The sequence below is a fragment of the Cebus imitator genome, unplaced genomic scaffold (genome assembly GCF_001604975.1).
Source record: "Cebus imitator isolate Cc_AM_T3 unplaced genomic scaffold, Cebus_imitator-1.0 Scaffold123, whole genome shotgun sequence".
Taxonomy (NCBI): Eukaryota; Metazoa; Chordata; class Mammalia; order Primates; family Cebidae; genus Cebus; species Cebus imitator.
Window position 1 is genome coordinate 2,500,944 of NW_016107438.1, and position 18,014 is coordinate 2,518,957.

General features: G+C 40.3%; 1 protein-coding gene and 1 non-coding gene across 2 annotated transcripts in view; both read right to left on the reverse strand.

Annotated features, from left to right (window-relative positions):
- ZNF652 (zinc finger protein 652) overlaps positions 1–18,014 on the reverse strand; it is a 64,811-nt gene that overhangs the window by 16,896 nt on the left and 29,901 nt on the right. Inside the window, exon 2 of the mRNA XM_017540084.2 lies at positions 3,419–4,576. Coding sequence (XP_017395573.1) covers positions 3,419–4,318 — 900 coding nt within the window. The 5' untranslated portion in view covers positions 4,319–4,576. The remainder of the gene's footprint in view (positions 1–3,418; positions 4,577–18,014) is intronic.
- On the reverse strand, positions 12,479–12,540 carry LOC119472919. The gene has a single exon (XR_005202094.1). It is a non-coding gene; the product is annotated as a U7 small nuclear RNA (small nuclear RNA).

An 18,014-nucleotide genomic window follows, 5' to 3' on the forward strand; every position in this document is an offset into this window, starting at 1 on the left:
TTTATAGGGGCTTACAGAATGCCATACCAGCCTACTGGCAGATGAAATGGATGTGCTTTAGGTTAATGGCACAAGGCCAGAGTCCAGATAAATGCTATTCTTCCACAGAGCCCAGATTCCAACACCAACATCTGTACATTCTCTTTTCTAAGATGCATCTTTTAGACACTCTTTGGGATTATGAAAACAATGGCAAAAACTAAGACAAAAAGTAGAAAGTTCCACTAACATCAAGGAATTAATTGCTATTACGAAGTTAGTATTGTACCTATGAAAAGAACTTTCAAGTTCACTTATTTATTTTGAGACAAAGTCTCACTCTGTTGCCCAGGCTGGAGTGCAGTGGCATGATCTTGACTCACTGCATCCTCCACCTCCTGGGTTCAAACTATTCTCCTGCCTCAGCCTCCCAAGTAGCTGGGATTACAGGCATGCGCCACCACACCCAGCTAATTTTCTTTCTTTTTTTTTTTGTATTTTTAGTAGAGACAGGATTTCACTGTGTTGGCCAGGCTGGTCTCAATCTTATGACCTCGTGATCCACCCGCCTTGGCCTCCCAAAGTGCTGGGATTACAGGTGTGAGCCACCATGCCCAGCCAAGCTTTTTTAAACAGAAGTTGCAAGAGATTCAAGTTTTTAAAATTTATGTATTAAGCAAGTGTGGCTGTCTCCTCCACATCAGTTAGTAAGGGTTTACCAGAGAATATAAACTAATTTTAAATTAGCATAATAAAAACAAGATTAAACAAAATACGTATTAGTGGTATAGGTATTATAGGTATGTAGAAATATAAAAATGTTTTTATGCCTTAGAAAATGCATTTGGAGCATTTATTAACACAAATGATTAAAATTTTATAATTCTCCAACTGTAACTGATACTTTCAATACTACCCTCTGGCAGAATATAATCTCTAAATTCCACTCTCTTTTATTTAAATTATTTTTATTTTTTATTTTTGAGATGGAGTCTCACTCTGTTGCCCAGGCTAGAGTGCAGTGGGACGATCTCAGCTATCCACAACTTCCGCCTCCCAGGTTCAGATGATTCTCCTGCCTCAGCCTCCCAAGTAGCTGGGACTACAGGCATGTGCTACCATGCCTGGCTAATTTTTGTATTTTTAGTAGAGACAGGGTTTCACTATGTTGGCCAGGCTGGTCTAGAACTCCTGACTTTGTGATCCGCTCACCTCGGCCTCCCAAAGTGCTGGGACTTACAGGCATGAGCCACTGCACCTGGCCTCACTCTCTCTTTCTTAAAAAAATTAAAAAAAAATTTTTAGTCTAAACTTTAATTAACCTAAGCCTATCCTTTTTCCCTTACAGACCAGTTCCAGAGTTCTCTTGCAAGAATCTAGAAAACACACGCCACACTGCCTAGTTCCTTGTATCACGAATCATTAATAGCATGGAATATTAGGCATAATGTATTTAACCATAAAATATTTCTGGTTAAAGCAAAACAATACTAGAAAGCCCTTGGTAATCATTAAATTCTTGGATACTTAAGGTAACATGTTAATATTCACTGTAAACAAAGATCTCTAAACATCATTGTCACTTCAGGAAACAAGAACTCTGAGAAGAGTTAAAAGATAAACTTCTAGCTGGATAATGCTCTAGAAAAGGACAGACTTATCAGCCATGTTATAGGACAGGTTTTTTGTCAGGTTTTTTTTTTTTTGTTCTTTCTTTTTTGAGATGGAGTCTTGCTCTGTCGCCCAGGCTGGAGTGCAGTGGTATGATCTCAGCTCACTGGAACATCCACCTCCCAGATTCAAATGATTATCCTGCTTCAGTCTCCCAAGTAGCTGGGACTACAGGCGCATGCCACCACACCCAGCTAATTTTTTGTATTTTTAGTAGAGATGGGGTTTCACCATGTTAGCCAGGATGGTTTGGATGTCCTGACCTCATGATCTGCCCACCTCAGCCTCCCAAAGTGCTGGGATTACAGCTGTGAGCCACCACGCCCAGCTTGGGTTTTGGTTTTTACTTGTTACCAGGTCATCAGGATTATTAGGATCTATACACAAGAACAAAGTACAGTGTTCTTTAGGAATGTGAATAAAGTTCATTTAGCAGAATCCACAAAACTTAAACACAAGTTTAAAAGTACACACAAAAATATTTATTAAATGTTTTCTTTTCTGCAACTTAAACAAATTTAAGTTTAAAAACCTCACAAAACCTATATATAAAAATCAAGAGCACTTTCAGTAATGGATGGTTACAGAATCCAAGTTTGACCCCTAGGGTGCAGCACTGCACCACACTCCCTTTGGCTGAAGTGTTGCAAACAATTCCCAGCCAAGCCAGGGCACTGGCAGTTACCGGAGGATATGGATTCCATGACTCGTTCTTCTTTTTTTTACCCAGCGTGTTGGAGATCAAGTCACAACTGATGAATCAAAAACGGTGAATTTTTAGCAAATGCAATTTCCATGTTTTAAACTCTCTTTAGAGTAGAGCAATGATCTCAGTTGTTGATTAAAAGCAACAGAAGAAAAGTGAAACTTAAAAGGTGGCTACCAATATTAGGAGTGCTCCAAGAAACAAACCAACACAATTTATAAGTTTAGCTTAAATATGGTACAAAATATTTGTTACATATCTTATGCATACATGAATAGACTTACCTCTTATGAATATTCATTAATATGCTTTTGCGTGTGCAAACCAATATAGCTGCAATCCATACGACATAACACAATTAGCATACGTCTTTAACCTATCACAATACTAGTCCTTTCACAACACCAGCCTGGTTTGAATACCATTATTTTGTTGCCTTAACAATACTGTACAGAGGCATTATGTAACCCTACTGCCAGGTGGGCAACATTTTCAACCAGCTCAGCCTTTGCTTAATGTTTGCATATTCCCATGGGCTCAGCCTCTTGGCAAATTTAGTGTTGTCATCTCTCCAATGGTAAAAGCAAACTCACTGCTGAAGATCTTCCATTTCCACCGGTCTGAGTCATTATGGTTTTTGTCCCCATCAGCTGTACTAGAATCTGGCATCCTTGTAAACCCAGAAAGGGACTTTTCTCTACTCCTAACCTTTACCAGTAACTCCTACCTCCACAGAGGTGATGCCAGAATGAATTCTATTACATTTCCTACAACAATGCTCTGCAAAGTTGGTGTTGATTTTAACCTCCTGGTCAATCAGCTATAACAGATCCCCCTTCCAGTATGCCTGGGTTCCCACTAGTCCAGCGTCAGTTAAATTTAATGCTTTTGATATAAAAGCCTTGGTTTAGAAAAGACCAAAGCAGGAGATTTTCAAATGATAAATTGGTGAAATCTGTCCCTTCAGCCTCTACTGTATTTATTCTCTTGGGCGGATACCAGGTGAATCTGAACAGCCAGGTTCTATCCTGAAAAGTTTGCCCTCTCGGTGATGAAACCTACCTGAATGTTTTTTTCACAGTCTGTTTGCTGGTGAAGGGACAGCTCACTTTCCAGGACAAACTTCTTGCCACATTTATCACAAATCTGCATGCGCCTATGAGTAACGTTCATGTGCTTCTCCAGGTACCAGCGAGTGTTAAATACCCTGGGGCACTTCTCACAGGTCAGAGTCTCTTTCTCTTCACACTTAGCTTTCTGGACTGGTGCTTTGGGCTCCTTTGTGGCCCGCTTCTTACGCTTAGGTTGCTCTACACTCTTCCTACGACCTCTTGTAGTTCTAGGAGTAGGGGAAGTGGTAGCTGCGGCAACAGAGGCAGCTCTCCTTGTTCTCCTTTGTGTAACGCTGACTTTCTCTACTATCTTCTCCTTTTTCTTCTGCTTTTCATTCTCTCCATAGTCATTGCTGTCATCTGTGGCCTCTTCCTCACTCTCTTCCTCCTCACTGCTTGTCTTAAGAACAGGAGTCTCTTTGGACTGAGAAGAGACACCCTTTTCCCCTTTAGACACATTTAATGTTTGATTATTAAGGTTTACCTCCACTATGATCTGCTCCCTTTTGTAAGAGACTTCTTCCTCTTCCTCCTCCTCTTCTGTGTCATCAGAATTCTCCTGGTCTTCCTTAACAGCATGCACATCAGACACTGCTCTTGTCTCCCTGAAATATGGCTGTTCTTCTGTTTCATGGAGATGTGGTTTGCTCATCTTGGTGTCCACTAACACAGAATAAGGACTTCCTGATTCCCTTTTGTACACTTTGGTGGACAGGTCAAGTTCTTGGTTGGCACCATGATAAAAGGAAGATGGCACTTGACCACGACGGCTATCTTCTTGTGCCATTCCTGCTACATGCACAGCACAGCTTTCAACCAGCTCCTGACAAGAACTGGCTGTGTGGCTCATTGGTAAACGGCCCAATTTATTAAGCAGTTCAGACTATAAAGAAAACAGCTTTTAAACAAGGTAATTATTAAGACTCAAATCTGTTTTCATCCACAAAGAATCACTCAAATGAAAAAAAGATATTCCTGGAAACTGTGTGCAATTCTTCCAGTGTTGCAGCACCAAAGCATAAGTCAAACAGGTCTGGTATTACGGCAAGGGCAGAGCACTAGTGATTTTTCTTCTGAAGAGAACTGCAAGGGAGTTGGAGCATCTTATCTACAAAGAAAAGCAAAGAGGAAAAAATAATCAGATAATACCACTATTTCCTTTTTATAGCATGCATTTAAATCACAAGAAACATAGCTTAAAATTATTATTATATATTTTTTGAGACAGAGTCTCACTCTGTCACCTAGGCTGGAGTCCAGTGGTGCAATCTCGACTCACTGCAACCTCTGCTTCCTGAGTTCAAGTGATTCTCCTGCCTCAGTCTCCAAGTAGCTCAGTCTCCAGTAGGCACCTGCTGCCAAACCCGGCTAATTTTTGTAGTTTTAGTAGAGAAAGAGTTTCACCATCTTGGTCAGGCTGGTCTTGAACTCCTGACCTTATGATCCACCCACCTCAGCCTCCCAAAGTTCTGGGATTACAAGTGTGAGCCACTGAGCCCTGCCAAAATTATTAAACTCTTTACATATACAATGCTTTTAACTGCTTAAATGTTTCAGTATGGGCCATTATTTTACTGGATTACAGGAATTCATAAACATTTTCTGTTGGACTATAAATTCTACAACAGCCAAAGCCACATCTGTCCATTTCACCAAGATATCCTGAGAGCTTAGCACAGTGTCTAACATACAGTATATATATGATGAATAAAATAATATTGGACAGCATTCATTTTCTTAGATACTATGGAATATACTGATATGGCAAAATATATGCTCTCTATCCACAGGGCCTTTACAGTCTAGTTTACAATGTGGTGGGCATGAAACACACAAGAGCTTCATACGGCTGACTTTCTTTCAACATCAATCACCATGTCCACCACAGTGAGAGTTCGCAGAACAGAGGTGGTCGTGGGGCAGGCACTGTAGTCCCTGGAAATCAGCTAATTGACGTAACTATAGAAGAGAAGAAATGCGTCCTTGGCCTTAAATAATTTGTAATCTAGGTTTAAATATAATTGTTTTCAGGTTTATTGGAGTAATTTCAAAGCTGCCAAGTATTTTAACATTTGTTCTGTGCATAGCTCACTACCTCCACTCAGTAACTGGGTGATTTTTTTGTGTGTGTCAGTTGCATAGGAGTCTAAATTCTAAGAAGCCATAACCATCAAGTTGATATGGTTCCAAGAAAAACAAAACCATCCAACAACAATTTTTAAAAAGCTTAGAAGGGCATATAATTTGCTTTGTGACATACCTCACACTGCTGTTTAGCCAATCCACCTATCCTCTGAGTCTTATGGATATTACTGTAAATACATACCCCGTCTAATTGACAAAAAGAAGAAAACTAGTATTTATTAAATGCTTACTATGGACATAGCCACTATAATAGTTTTTACTGTTCATTATTTATATTTAATAACCACCACAAAACTTTGGGGTTTTTGTTGTTTTAAGACAGGGTCTCACTCCGTTGCCTAGGCTGGAATGCAGGGGTGCAATCATGGCTCACTGTAGCCTCAACCTCCTGGTTTCAAGTGATCCTCCCACCTCAGCCTCCTGAATAGCTAGGACTACAAGCATGTACCATCACACATGGCTAATTTTTAAAAAAAATTTTAGAGAAATTTTTTTTTCCCTATGTTACCCAGGCTGGTGGGACTGATTTATTTTTACATTCACTTTTTATCAAAATAATCATTTAAAAAATTCATAGTTTTACAAGTCATATGTATTGGCCACATTCCAATTTATCTCAGTCCCATTCCTTGGAGGCAACAATACTATTTTAGCTGCCCCCTCTCCATTTAATTCTATATTTCTACATGATTTGATTATATTCCTATTTCTGGATTTTTTTTTTCAATTTCGGATATTACCTTGTCCTTTTTTTTTTCTGAGACAGAGTTTTGCTCTTGTTGCCCAGTCTGGAGTGCAATGGGGCGATCTCAGCTCACTGCAAACTCCGCCTCCTGGGTTCAAGCAATTCTCCTGCCTCAGCCTCCCAAGTAGCTGGGATTACAGGCATGTGCCACCATGCCCAGCTAATTTTGTAATTGTAACAGAGATGGGGTTTCTCCATGCTGGTCAGGCTGGTCTCGAACCCCCAGCCTCAGGTGATCTGCCTGCCTCGGCCTCCCGAAGAGCTGGGATTATAGGCGTGAGCCACTGCACCCAGCCTTACCTTGCCTTTCTCTACAGTTTTCTTACCTTATTGTTCCCAACTCTTTCCTCATGCTCCCAATATAGTTATATCACAACTTTGGAAAAAACCAGTATTACTAATATTATGACTATGAGTAGTTCACAATTATTTCTATCACTCCTATGCTAGTCCTTTGTCTTCCCTTCCATTATCTCTCCCATTTTCTTTTTCCTTGTGAATTTATTCGTTTTTTAAAAAAAGAAAATTTTACTTTTGCTTTAATGGAATTTCAGGTAGGAGTGGTGATAAATGCTACCATGTTTTACCTGACATCTGAATACATATATTTATACTTTCTTGTATTTATAAATGGTAAAATTATGGCTCAGGGAGGCTAAATAATTTGTCTAAGATCGCGAATCCATCAAATGGCAGAGGTAGTATTTGACTCCAGGCCTGCCTGACTCCAAAAGCTCATGGTCTTTTTCTATTACGACAAAAGACACCTTGAAATAATTTAAACTCAATCATTCTTGTAAATGCATATTTTTTTGTACCAGTTTCATGCCTCATATTTTAAGGAGGAAAATCCTAGCAACCTTATTCTACAAGTGCCAAAACTTCTCACTTGGAGATGTGAGAACTACTATGAGTATCATTTAAATAAACCTCATATTAATTATCTCAAATTAAGCAAGGGAGGAGTGATGGTAAAATTCAATTAACTAGCAAAAGCTAGGAGTTAAACAAAAATCAGAAAGACAAAGAAAAAAAGAGTAATCATTAATTCATTTTCCAAATATTTCAGGCTCTCAGCCTTCTAGGCAGATAGTAGGCTATACTTTTTTTGTTTGTTTGTTTTTTGGAGACGGAATCTCACTCTGCCACCCAGGCTGGAGTGCAGTGGCACAATCTTGGCTCACTGCAACCTCCGCCTCCTGGGTTCAAGCAATTCTTGTCTCAGCCTCTGGAGTAGCTGGGACTAGAGGCGTACTCCATCATGTCCAGGTCATTTTTGTATATTTAGTAGAGACGGGGTTTCACCATAGTGGTCAAGCTGGTCTCGAACTCATGACCTCAAGTGATCCAACTGCCTCAGCCTCCCAAAGTGCTGGGATTACAGGTGTGAGCCAGCGTGCCCAGCCTAGTTGGTTTTAAACCACCGCCACAACTCCCATTCCCTTTAGCTGGATTGGTCCCTGTAACTACTTCTAGTCAGCACATTATGAAAAGTGACAGGGAGAGGCAGGGCATTTGCCAACCAATATGAAATCCTTCAGACCTCTTTTCCTTCTGCCACCGTGGCTAGCAATCTTCCAGGTGATGGCTGCTCTCAGCCTGGTCCCCTAACAGCTAATATGATGTACTGGATACACATCATATGTTTTCTTTCTCTTTTTTGAGAGGGAGTCTCGCTCTGTCGCCCAGGCTGGGGTGGTGTGGCGCCATCTCAGCTCACGGCAACCTCTGCCTCCCAGGTTCAAGCAATTCTGTCTCAGCCTCCTGAGTAGCTGGGACTAACAGGTGCCCACCACCACGCTCAGTTAACTTTTTTGTATTTTTAGTAGAGACGGGGTTTCCCCATGTTGGTCAGGATGATCTCAAATTCCTGACCTCAGGTGATCCACCCGCCTTGGCCTCCCAAGGTGCTGGGATTACAGGTGAGCCACCGCGCCTGGCCACATAGCGTGTTTTCAAAGCCACTGAGATCTTGCATTGTTTATTAACACAGCATAATCTGGCTTATCCAAACTGCTACAAGTAAAAACCAGAGAAGTGATTTCTGGTGTTGCCTTAAACAGTCTAAAATATATGACAAAGGCTTAGGAGCTGGGTGGAAGGAAGCAAGTTATTGGAGGCTAAAAGATTAGCAACTTATATTATGCAGTGGTGAAATGATCAGTGAAACTATCAGTTAGCTATCGCAGAAGGCAGATAATACACCACAAAAGCTAGTAGCTCTAGTGGGAAAATGGACTATTACAAGTGTGTTGGTAATACTGTTAGTTGTATTTAACAAATTATTACATGAAAATGATGAATTTGGAAAATAATAATCAGTTTATAATCAAGAATAAAAGAAATCCAGAAAATCAGGGATGTGCAGGGTAAGAAGAGGCAAGTGCTTAATGTAAAACTTAAGTCTTTGAACTACAAAGCCTGAGTAGAATTCAAGGCAAGGATCAAAGATTTGGCTTTCACAATCACTGATTAAGATGCTATCAATAAAACAGCTTTTCTAAAGAAACTAAAGATGAGTTTTGCTACAAAGCATATTTCTCGAATGTGAATTAGTTCAAATGCTATTAGTAAATAGCAGAAAAACTCAGAAGTAATATTGGTTTACACAAGATTTTCCTAAGTTAAATGTCTAAAGTGATCAGGAGCAAGCTTTCTTTACAGAGAAAGCAAGCCTTAGCAATACATGAAGACCTCAAGAAAAAAGCTAAACACTCTACTTCTGTACCTTGCTTTCACGCAAGCAATGGTTCATTCGGTGGCTTCATGCACCAAAACCCTTTCCACTTTATACTTGATGAATTGAGAGGACAGTCACACCTCAGAGATATTGCCAGTTCGGCTCCAAACCACAGCACAACAAAACAAATACCTCAATAACGCAAGTCACACAATTTTTTTTGTTTCCTTGTACATATAAGTTATGTTTATATTATACTGTGGTCTATTAAGTGTACAATAGCATATCTTAAAAAACAAGCTACCTGCTTTAATTTAAAAATACTTTATTGTTAGAAAATGTTAACAATCATCTGATCCTTCAGTGAATCAATCATTTTGTCGATGGAGGGTCTTGCTTCAATGTTGATGGCTGCTGCATGATCAGGATGGTGGTTGCTGAAGGATGGGATGGCAATTTCTTAAAATAAAACAACAATGAAATTTGCTGCATTGACTTATTCTTCCTTTCATAAAGGATTTCTCTGCAGGATATGATGCCATTTGATAACATTTTACCCACAGTAGAACTTCCCTCAAAATTGGAGTCAATCCTCTCAAACCTAGCCGCTTCTTTATCAATGTTTGAAACATTCTAAATCGTTTGTCATTCCAATAATGTTCACAATATATTTACCAGTAGATTTCCATCTCAAGAAGAAGATTCCATCTGTTCAAGTTTTATCAAAAGATGGCAGCAATTCAGTCACACTTCAGGCTCCACTTCTAATTGTAGTTCTCTTGCTATTTCCACCAAACAGTGATTTCCTCCACTGAAGTGCTGAACCCCTCACAGTTATCCATGAGGCTTAGAATCAACTCCTCTAAACTTCGGTTTATGTTGATATTTTGACCTCTTCCCATGAATCACAAATGTTCTTAATGGCATCTAGAGTGGTGAATCATTTCCAGGAGCTTTTCAATTTATTTTCTCCAGAGCTATCAGAAGATTCACTATTTATTGCAGCTATAACCTTAAAAACCAATTTCTTAAATAATAAGACTAGGAAGTAAAAATTACTCATTGATCCATGGGCTACAGAATGAATGTTAAATTAGCAGGCATGAAAAAAACATTCATCTCCTTGTACATGCATCTCCATCAGAGCTCTTGGGTAACTAGGTGCACTGTCAATGAGCAGTAATATTTTGAAAGGGATCTTTTTTTATGAGAAGTCTATCTCAACAGTGGGCTTAAAATATTCAGTAAACCATGCTGTAAACAGATATGCTGTTGCAGGCTTTGTCATTTCTAGCGCACAGCATCACTGTTAAGGGCCTCTGGATTTTTGGAATAGTAAGTGAACACTGGAATAGTAAGTGAACACAAGTCACCAGCTACATTAGCCCCTAAGAGAGTCAGCCTATCCTTTGAAGCTTTGAAGCCAGGCATTCACTTCTACCTATGACAATCCTAGAAGGCAACCTCTTTCAATATAAGGCTGTTTTGTCTACACCAGAAAATGATCTTAGCTAGATCTGGATAACTTGCTGCAGCTTCTACATCAGCACTTGCTGCTTCACCTTGCACCTTTATGTTATGGAAATAGCTTCTTTCCTTAAACCTCATGAACTAACTTCTCTGCTGGCTTCTAACTTTTCTTCTGTAGCTTCTTCACCTCTTTCAGCCTTCAAAGAATTGAACAGAGTTAGAACCTTGTTCTGATTAGGCTTTGGCCTAAAGGAATGTTTGTTTGGTTTGATCTTCTGTCCAGATCACTAAAACCCTCTCCATCTCAGCAATAAGGCTGTTTCACTTATTTTATTTTTGAGACAGAGTCTCATCTGTCACCCAGGCTGGAGTGCAGTGGTGTGATCTCAGCTCACTGCAACCTCCATCTCCTGAGTTCAAGCAATTCTGCTGCCTCAGCCTCCCAAGTAGCTGGGATTGCAGGCATGCACCACCAAATCTGGCTAATTTTGTAATTTTGGTAGAGGTGGTGTTTCACTATGTTTGCCAGGCTGGTCTCAAACTCCTGACCTCAGGTGATCCACCCACCTTGGTCTCCCAAAGTGCTGAGATTACGGACAAGCCACTGCACTTGGCCAGTTGTTTCACTTTCCTGTTGTTTGTGTGTTCACTGGGGTAGCACTTTTTTTTTTTTTTTTTTTTTTTTTGATGGAGTTTCGCTCTTGTTACCCAGGCTGGAGTGCAGTGGCATGACCTCAGCTCACTGCAACCTCTACCTCCCGAATTTAAGTATTTCTCCTGCCTCAGCCTCCCAAGTAGCTGGATTACAGCATGCGCCACCATGCCTTGCTAATTTTTGCATTTTTGAGAGAGACTAGGTTTCACCATGTTGGCCAGGCTGGTCTTGAACTCCTGACCTCAGGTGGTCTGCCCACCTTCAGTCTCCCAAAGTGCAGGGATTACCGGCGTGAGACACTGTGCCCAGCCCTTTGGAATAGAACTTTTAAATTTCTTTCAAAAGCTTTTCCTTTGCATTCACAACTTGATCATTTGGAACAAGAGGCCTATCTTTTGGCCTATCTTGGCTTTTTTTTTTTTTCCCATGTTCCTCACAGACAAGAATGTCTTGGCTTTTGACATGCCTTCCTCACGAAGCTTAATCATTTCTAGCTTTTGATTTAAAATGAGAGAACGGCGACTCTTCCTTTCACTTGAACACCGAGAGGCCTCTATAGAGTTATTAATTGGCCTAACTTCAATATTGTTGTGTCTCAGGGAATAGGAAGGCTTGAGGGAAGGGAGAGAGAAGGCCTAACAGCTGGATTGTGAAACAGTCAGAACACATATAACATTTATCAATTAAGTTAACCATCTTATGTGAGTATGGTTCATAGCACCCCATAACAATTATAACAGTAACATCAAAGATTACTTATCACAGACTCGTCATTAACAGATATCAAAGAAAATGTTTGAAATATTGTGAGAATTACCAAAATGTGACACAGAGACACAAAGTGAATACGTTGGGAAAATGATGCTGACAGACTTGCTCCATGCATGGTTACACCAAACCTTCAATTTGTTAGCAAAGTGCAATAAAACAAGGTAAGCCTTCAGCCTGGGCAACGTGGTAAGATCTCATCTCTACAAAAAAATTACCCAGGCATGGTGCTGCACACCCGTGGTCCCAGCTACTTAGGAGGTTGAGGCAGGAGAATTGCTTGAACCCAGGAGGAGGAGGGTGTAGTGAGCCAAGATTGTGCCACTGCACTCCAGCCTGGGTGACAGAGTGAGAACCTGTCTCAAAAGAAAACCAAAAAATTTATTTTGATGAAACTGGTCTGTATTGGAAGCAAATGTCCTGAGGGCCCAAAATTTCAGAGAAGGAAACAACCACCCAAGGAATTAAGTCTGTAAACACCAAAATATATGCCAGTGGAGATTTAATATGCTACTGTTTTTATTACAGTTAATTTTATTTTATTTTTGGGGGTTCTTCCGTGAAGACCAGAAAACCTGCTAGACAAATTCTAAAAGAGTTGTAACATTTATTTTTGTTGTTGTTAGTGCAAGGACTACAGTGTCCCACAGATTTAGAGTGGTTTGCCTCAACTCTACTTTTCCCATAAATCCTATTTAGTGCACAATTTTGCAGAATGTGAGGCTTTTCAGAAATGCATATATAGCATTATAGTAGAAACATCTGTACTCAAAATGAAGTCAAGGAAGAAGTATGGGACCAGTAGAGCAGAGCTATGTAGCAAACATAAGAAGTATGGGCCAGGCACAGTGGCTCATGCCTGCAATCTTGGTACTGTGGGACGCCGAGGTGGGAGAATTCCTTGAGCCCAGGAGCCAGCCTGGGCAACATAGCAAGACCCTATCTCTTAAAAAAAAAAAGAAAAGAAAAGAACTGTGGATGTGGCTAGCACCCGGAGCTGACAGGAGACAAGCAAAAAGCCAACTCAGTTTTGAAGGTTGTACTGCCAAAAGAACAACCAGCTTGGGCTAAGAGAGACCGTCACTGTTCAAGATCAAAGCGATCTTTGGGTTCTCAAGTGTCAATGACAGGAAATGGGTTAGGAAAGGTATTAATCCTCCTAAGGGAGTATATCCCCCATTGTACATTTTGGGTATGACCAAGGAAAGTAACAGAAACAAAAAAGGGGCCAGGCAAGGTGGCCTATAATCCCAACACTTTGGGAGGCTGAGGCAGGAAGATCACCTGAGGTCGGGAGTTTGAGACCAGTATGACCAACATGGAGAAACCCCATCTCTACTAAAAATACAAAAATCAGCTGGGTGTGGTGGCAGGAACTCGTAATCGAAACTACTTGGGAGGCTGAGGCAGGCGAACTGCTTGAACCTGGGAGGTGGAGGTTGCAGTAAGCCGAGATTATACCACTGCACTCCGGCCTGAGCAACAGAGTGAGACTCCATTTCAAAAAAAGAAAAAGAAGAAAAAAAGAAAAAGGTGGTCCATGAAGACAGACCTAGGGACCAAAGAAAAAACAGACATGTGAACTACTCCTCAGGGGCAAAATCAAGGCCTGTTCAAGAACATTCCCTACCCCTGGAGAGGACCTTCTCAATGACAGCACAGAGGGATTTCAGAATTTGTTGCAGCTCATCCACTGCTCTATGTCTCCTATTCATAACCCTTTCAAACAGGAGTATTTATTATCTTTTCACTACTCACTATTGTATACTGTACTGGGGGCAGCGGATCACTTGTAAATTTCTTTCATTGGTCTCTGGATCAAGAAGAGCAATGTCTGGACCCAACATAGAGACTGCTACGCGTAACCTCCTCTTGAACAGACAACCAAACATCACACTCTTGCATCACTCAGATCCTAGACTTTGAGCCTGATGCCATGATTTGATATTGCCAATCCTTAAATTTTACCAATCTATATGTTAGAAATCTCCCAGTCTGAAAAGTGGGGGCCAAGAAATCATACTGCAAAACTGAAAAGCTTGGTAAATTCTACTCTGATTTACAAAATGCATGATAGTGGTTACAATAATTTGCATTTATATGATGCCTACAGTTTACATAAAGCATATATATTTTTTTCTCCTGAGACATGAGTCTAGCTTTGTTGCCCAGGATGGAATACAGTGGCACGATCTCAGCTCACTGCAATCTCCGCCTCCTGGGTTCAAGCAATTCTCCTGCCTCTGTCTCCTGAGTAGCAGGGATTACAGGCACCTGGCATGATGCCTATATAATGTTTGTATTTTCAGTAGAGATGGGGTTTCACTGTGTTGGCTATGTTGGTCTAGAACTCCTAATCTCATGATCCACCCATCTCAGCCTCCCAAAGTGCTGGGATTATAAGCGTGCGCCACCATGCTCAGCCTGTATCAAGCATATTTATCATATATTTGTTAAACATTTATGAAGTGCCTACTGTGTGTTAGGTATTGTACTCAAAATTAAGTCAAGGAAGTTGGAACCAACAAGGTACTCAAAAGTCTATTCGGGGAGACAGACATGAAAATATAGTATAGCAGACCAGCCACAGTGGCTCATGCGTGCAATCTCAGCACTTTGGGAGTCTAAGGCAGGAGAGTCACTTGAAGCAAGGGAATTCAAGTCTAACCTGAGGCCTGGTGTGGTGGCTCATGCCTGTAATCCCAGTACTTTGGGAGGCCAAGGCGGGCAGATCACCTGATGTCAGGAGTTCGAGACCAACATGGTTTCACATGGTGAAACCCCATCTCTACTAAAAATACAAAAATTAGCCAGCTGTGGTTGTGGGCACCTGTAATCCCAGCTACTTGGGAGGCTGAGGCAGGAGAATCACTTAGAATCACTTAAACCCAGGAGGCGGAGGTAGCAGTGAGCCGAGATCGCACCACTGTACTCCAGCTTGGGCAACAAGAGTGAAACTCCATTTCCAAACAAACAAACAAACAAAGACTAATCTGAGCAACATAACGAGACCCTGTGTCTATTTGTTTTGTTTTGTTTTGTTTTGAGACGAAGCCTCACTCTTGTTCCCCAGGCTGGAATGTACGCCCACCGATGTTTTTTTAAAATAAAATTATTACTTTTGTTTTGTTTTGTTTTTTTAGTAGAGATGGGGTTTCACCATGTTGTCCAGGCTGGTCTCAAACTCCTGGCCTCAAGTAATCTGTCTACCTCGGCATCCCAAAGTGTTGGAATTATAGGCATGTACTATCATACCCATAGTTTTTTTAAAAGTAAAAACACAGCATAGCAGTTAAGAGCACAGACTCTGAAACCAGACTGCCTGCATTAGAAATCTGGCTCTAAAACCTAGTGGGTGGATTGTGACCTTGGGTGAATTATTTAACTTCTTTATGTCTCATTTTCTGGATGTGTACAATGGAGGTAGTAGTAGTATCTACTTCATGGATTACTGGTATAAATGCTTATGAAAATACTTAGCAATAGTAAACATTATTATAAGTGTTTGTTAAATAAATACACTCACCTATACACATAACATACAGTGGCAGGTGTGATGAGGGAGGTGGTGAACATGCCAAGGGAAGTTTCAGAGATGAGACAGAGCTGGGGCTGGTCTTGAAGGACAAGCAGAAGTCAGATGGAGAAGGGAGAACGTAAGAATGTAGCATACAAGAAACACCACAGGAAAATGACAGGAATTAAACCATGTGGGTTTTTTGGCCTACTTATGCACGATTACCATACAATGACTTGGAATGCTGATATGATTTGGATGTTTTGGCCTCTCCAAACTTCATGCTGAAATGTAATCCCCAATGTTGGAGGTGAGGCCTGGCGGGAGGTGTTTGGGTCATGGGGACAGATCCCTCATGAATGGCTTAGTGCCCTCCTTGAGAGAATGAGTTATTTCTTGCTCTTAGTTTACATGAGATCTGATTAACAGTGTGGCACTTCCCCCTTCTTTATCTTTTGCTTGCTCTTTCACCATGTGATATACCTGCTTCCCCTTCACATTCTGCCATGACCATACACTTCCTGAGGCCCTTAACAGAATCTGAGCAGATGCTGGTGCCAGGCTTATAAGCCTGCAGAACCAGGAGCTCAAATAAACCTCTTTTCTTTACAAATACCGAGCCTCAGGTATTCCTTTATAGCAACGCAAACAGACTAACACAAATGCTGCTCCTATTTTACAGCTGAGGCTCAACTTTCCCATTGTCATTTCTAGTAAGTGACAGAACAAGTGTTTAAATTCTGCTTTTCTAACTCCTAGTCCAAGTTTACCACACTGTCTCCTACTGAGTTAATGGTAAACTGTCTCAAAAGATGCACTTAGGTTTTGAACAACAAAATACCTTTACGATACAAAGTAAATAACAAAATTCCAGACTTGTGTTTGAGGTTGTAAATTTTATCCTTAGCTGGTGGAACTCATACCTTTTCAGAATGTCCAGAATGTTAGGTTAATTCATATGGACACATTTCAAATTTCAATTTGATCCTCCTGCAGTCTGGGTTTCACAGCAACCACTTTTAACAAACTAAAGACTCAAGATTTAAAGTATGTTTTTAGTTCATCTTCTTACAACCAAATGGTAAGCTTTCAAGTGGTTAAAACCTAAATAAATTTGTGCACTTTGAACTTGGTATGTTAAACAGAATTTATAGAAACAAAATTTACAGTGAAAAGCGTTTTGTTATCACAGTATCAATGCATATTTGTAAATATCCTTCATTTCCAAAGGTGCTCACAATATTGACCTGGACTACACTCAAAAAGCTACCAACATCAATTTGTAACAGTCATCTTCACAACAAACAAAAACCTCAAATGTCATATATCACTGGACCTTATTTTGGATAAGCACTGCAAACTGTTCTCAGGTGCCTATATTTTACATGGTTGAAAAACAGAACTAATTTTAATGCAGTCTCATCTAATAAAAATTTAATATGTCAAATCTAATCCATTCTCTGTAAGAAGTGAAATTTAGAAATGCTTGTCACCTTCAGTTGTAGACAAAGCTTTTATAAAAATAAAATTTCACTGTAGTTTTTACACGCTTTTAAATGAGACTGCCATTGTGTTTCCTCAACAATATGCAAGTGTAACTAGAAGAGGACAAAGGAGACACACTCTTGCTAGGTGCTACCTAATTACCTTCAAGCATCAGCAGTTTCTACATTTCCATATAAGACAATACAAACTAATGTGCGTTAGTCATCATACAAGTCAGCTGAAGCAATCTTAACTTTCACCAACAACCACCACACCCAGGTTTAGAGAAGAAATCAAATATTAATTAAGCTACTCTGCAGGACCTACATGATCACAATGTATATTCAGAATATTTTCCCATTATTCAATTCCATTCACAAATGTAATCTACAGATAGGAGAATATAATTTAAACAAAGAAGGAATTTTTAAAAGGAAGATAAGTTTTACGTATACTGTTGCCATCTTTTCTGTCAAAATCTGACAAGTACTGGCTCAAATAAAATTCAGTGCCCTTAAAACCAACCAGAAGAACAGGCCTACAAGATATATAATCCTGGAAGATCTCAGTCTAGCCTTGATCAAAGGTTGCTTTATGAAATGCAATTATTTTTACTTTTGCAAAAACATGGGGTAGCTGAGAAAGAAATACAATTATTATTTTTGAGATGGAGTCCTGCTCTGCTGCCCAGGCTAGAGTGCTGGGATTACAGGTGCTCACCACCACACCTGGCTAATTTTTTGTATTTTCAGTAGAGACAGGGTTTCGCCATGTTGGTCAGGCTGGTTTTGAACTCCTGACCTCAAGCGATCCACCCGCCTTGGCCTCCCAAAATGCTGGGATACAGGCGTGAGCCACGGCTGAGACAGGAGAATGGCTTGAACCCAGGAGACTGAGTTGCAGTGAGCTGAGATCGTGCCATTGCACTCCAGCCTGAGGACTCTGTCTCAACAAACAAATAAATAAATAACATTTGAAAAAAATCTTAACTGAACTAGTCTTAAACCAATAGGTATGAATAATCTAAAATAAAAATATTTGAAACCAGATAGGAAGTTTTAATCCAAACCATAATGTATAT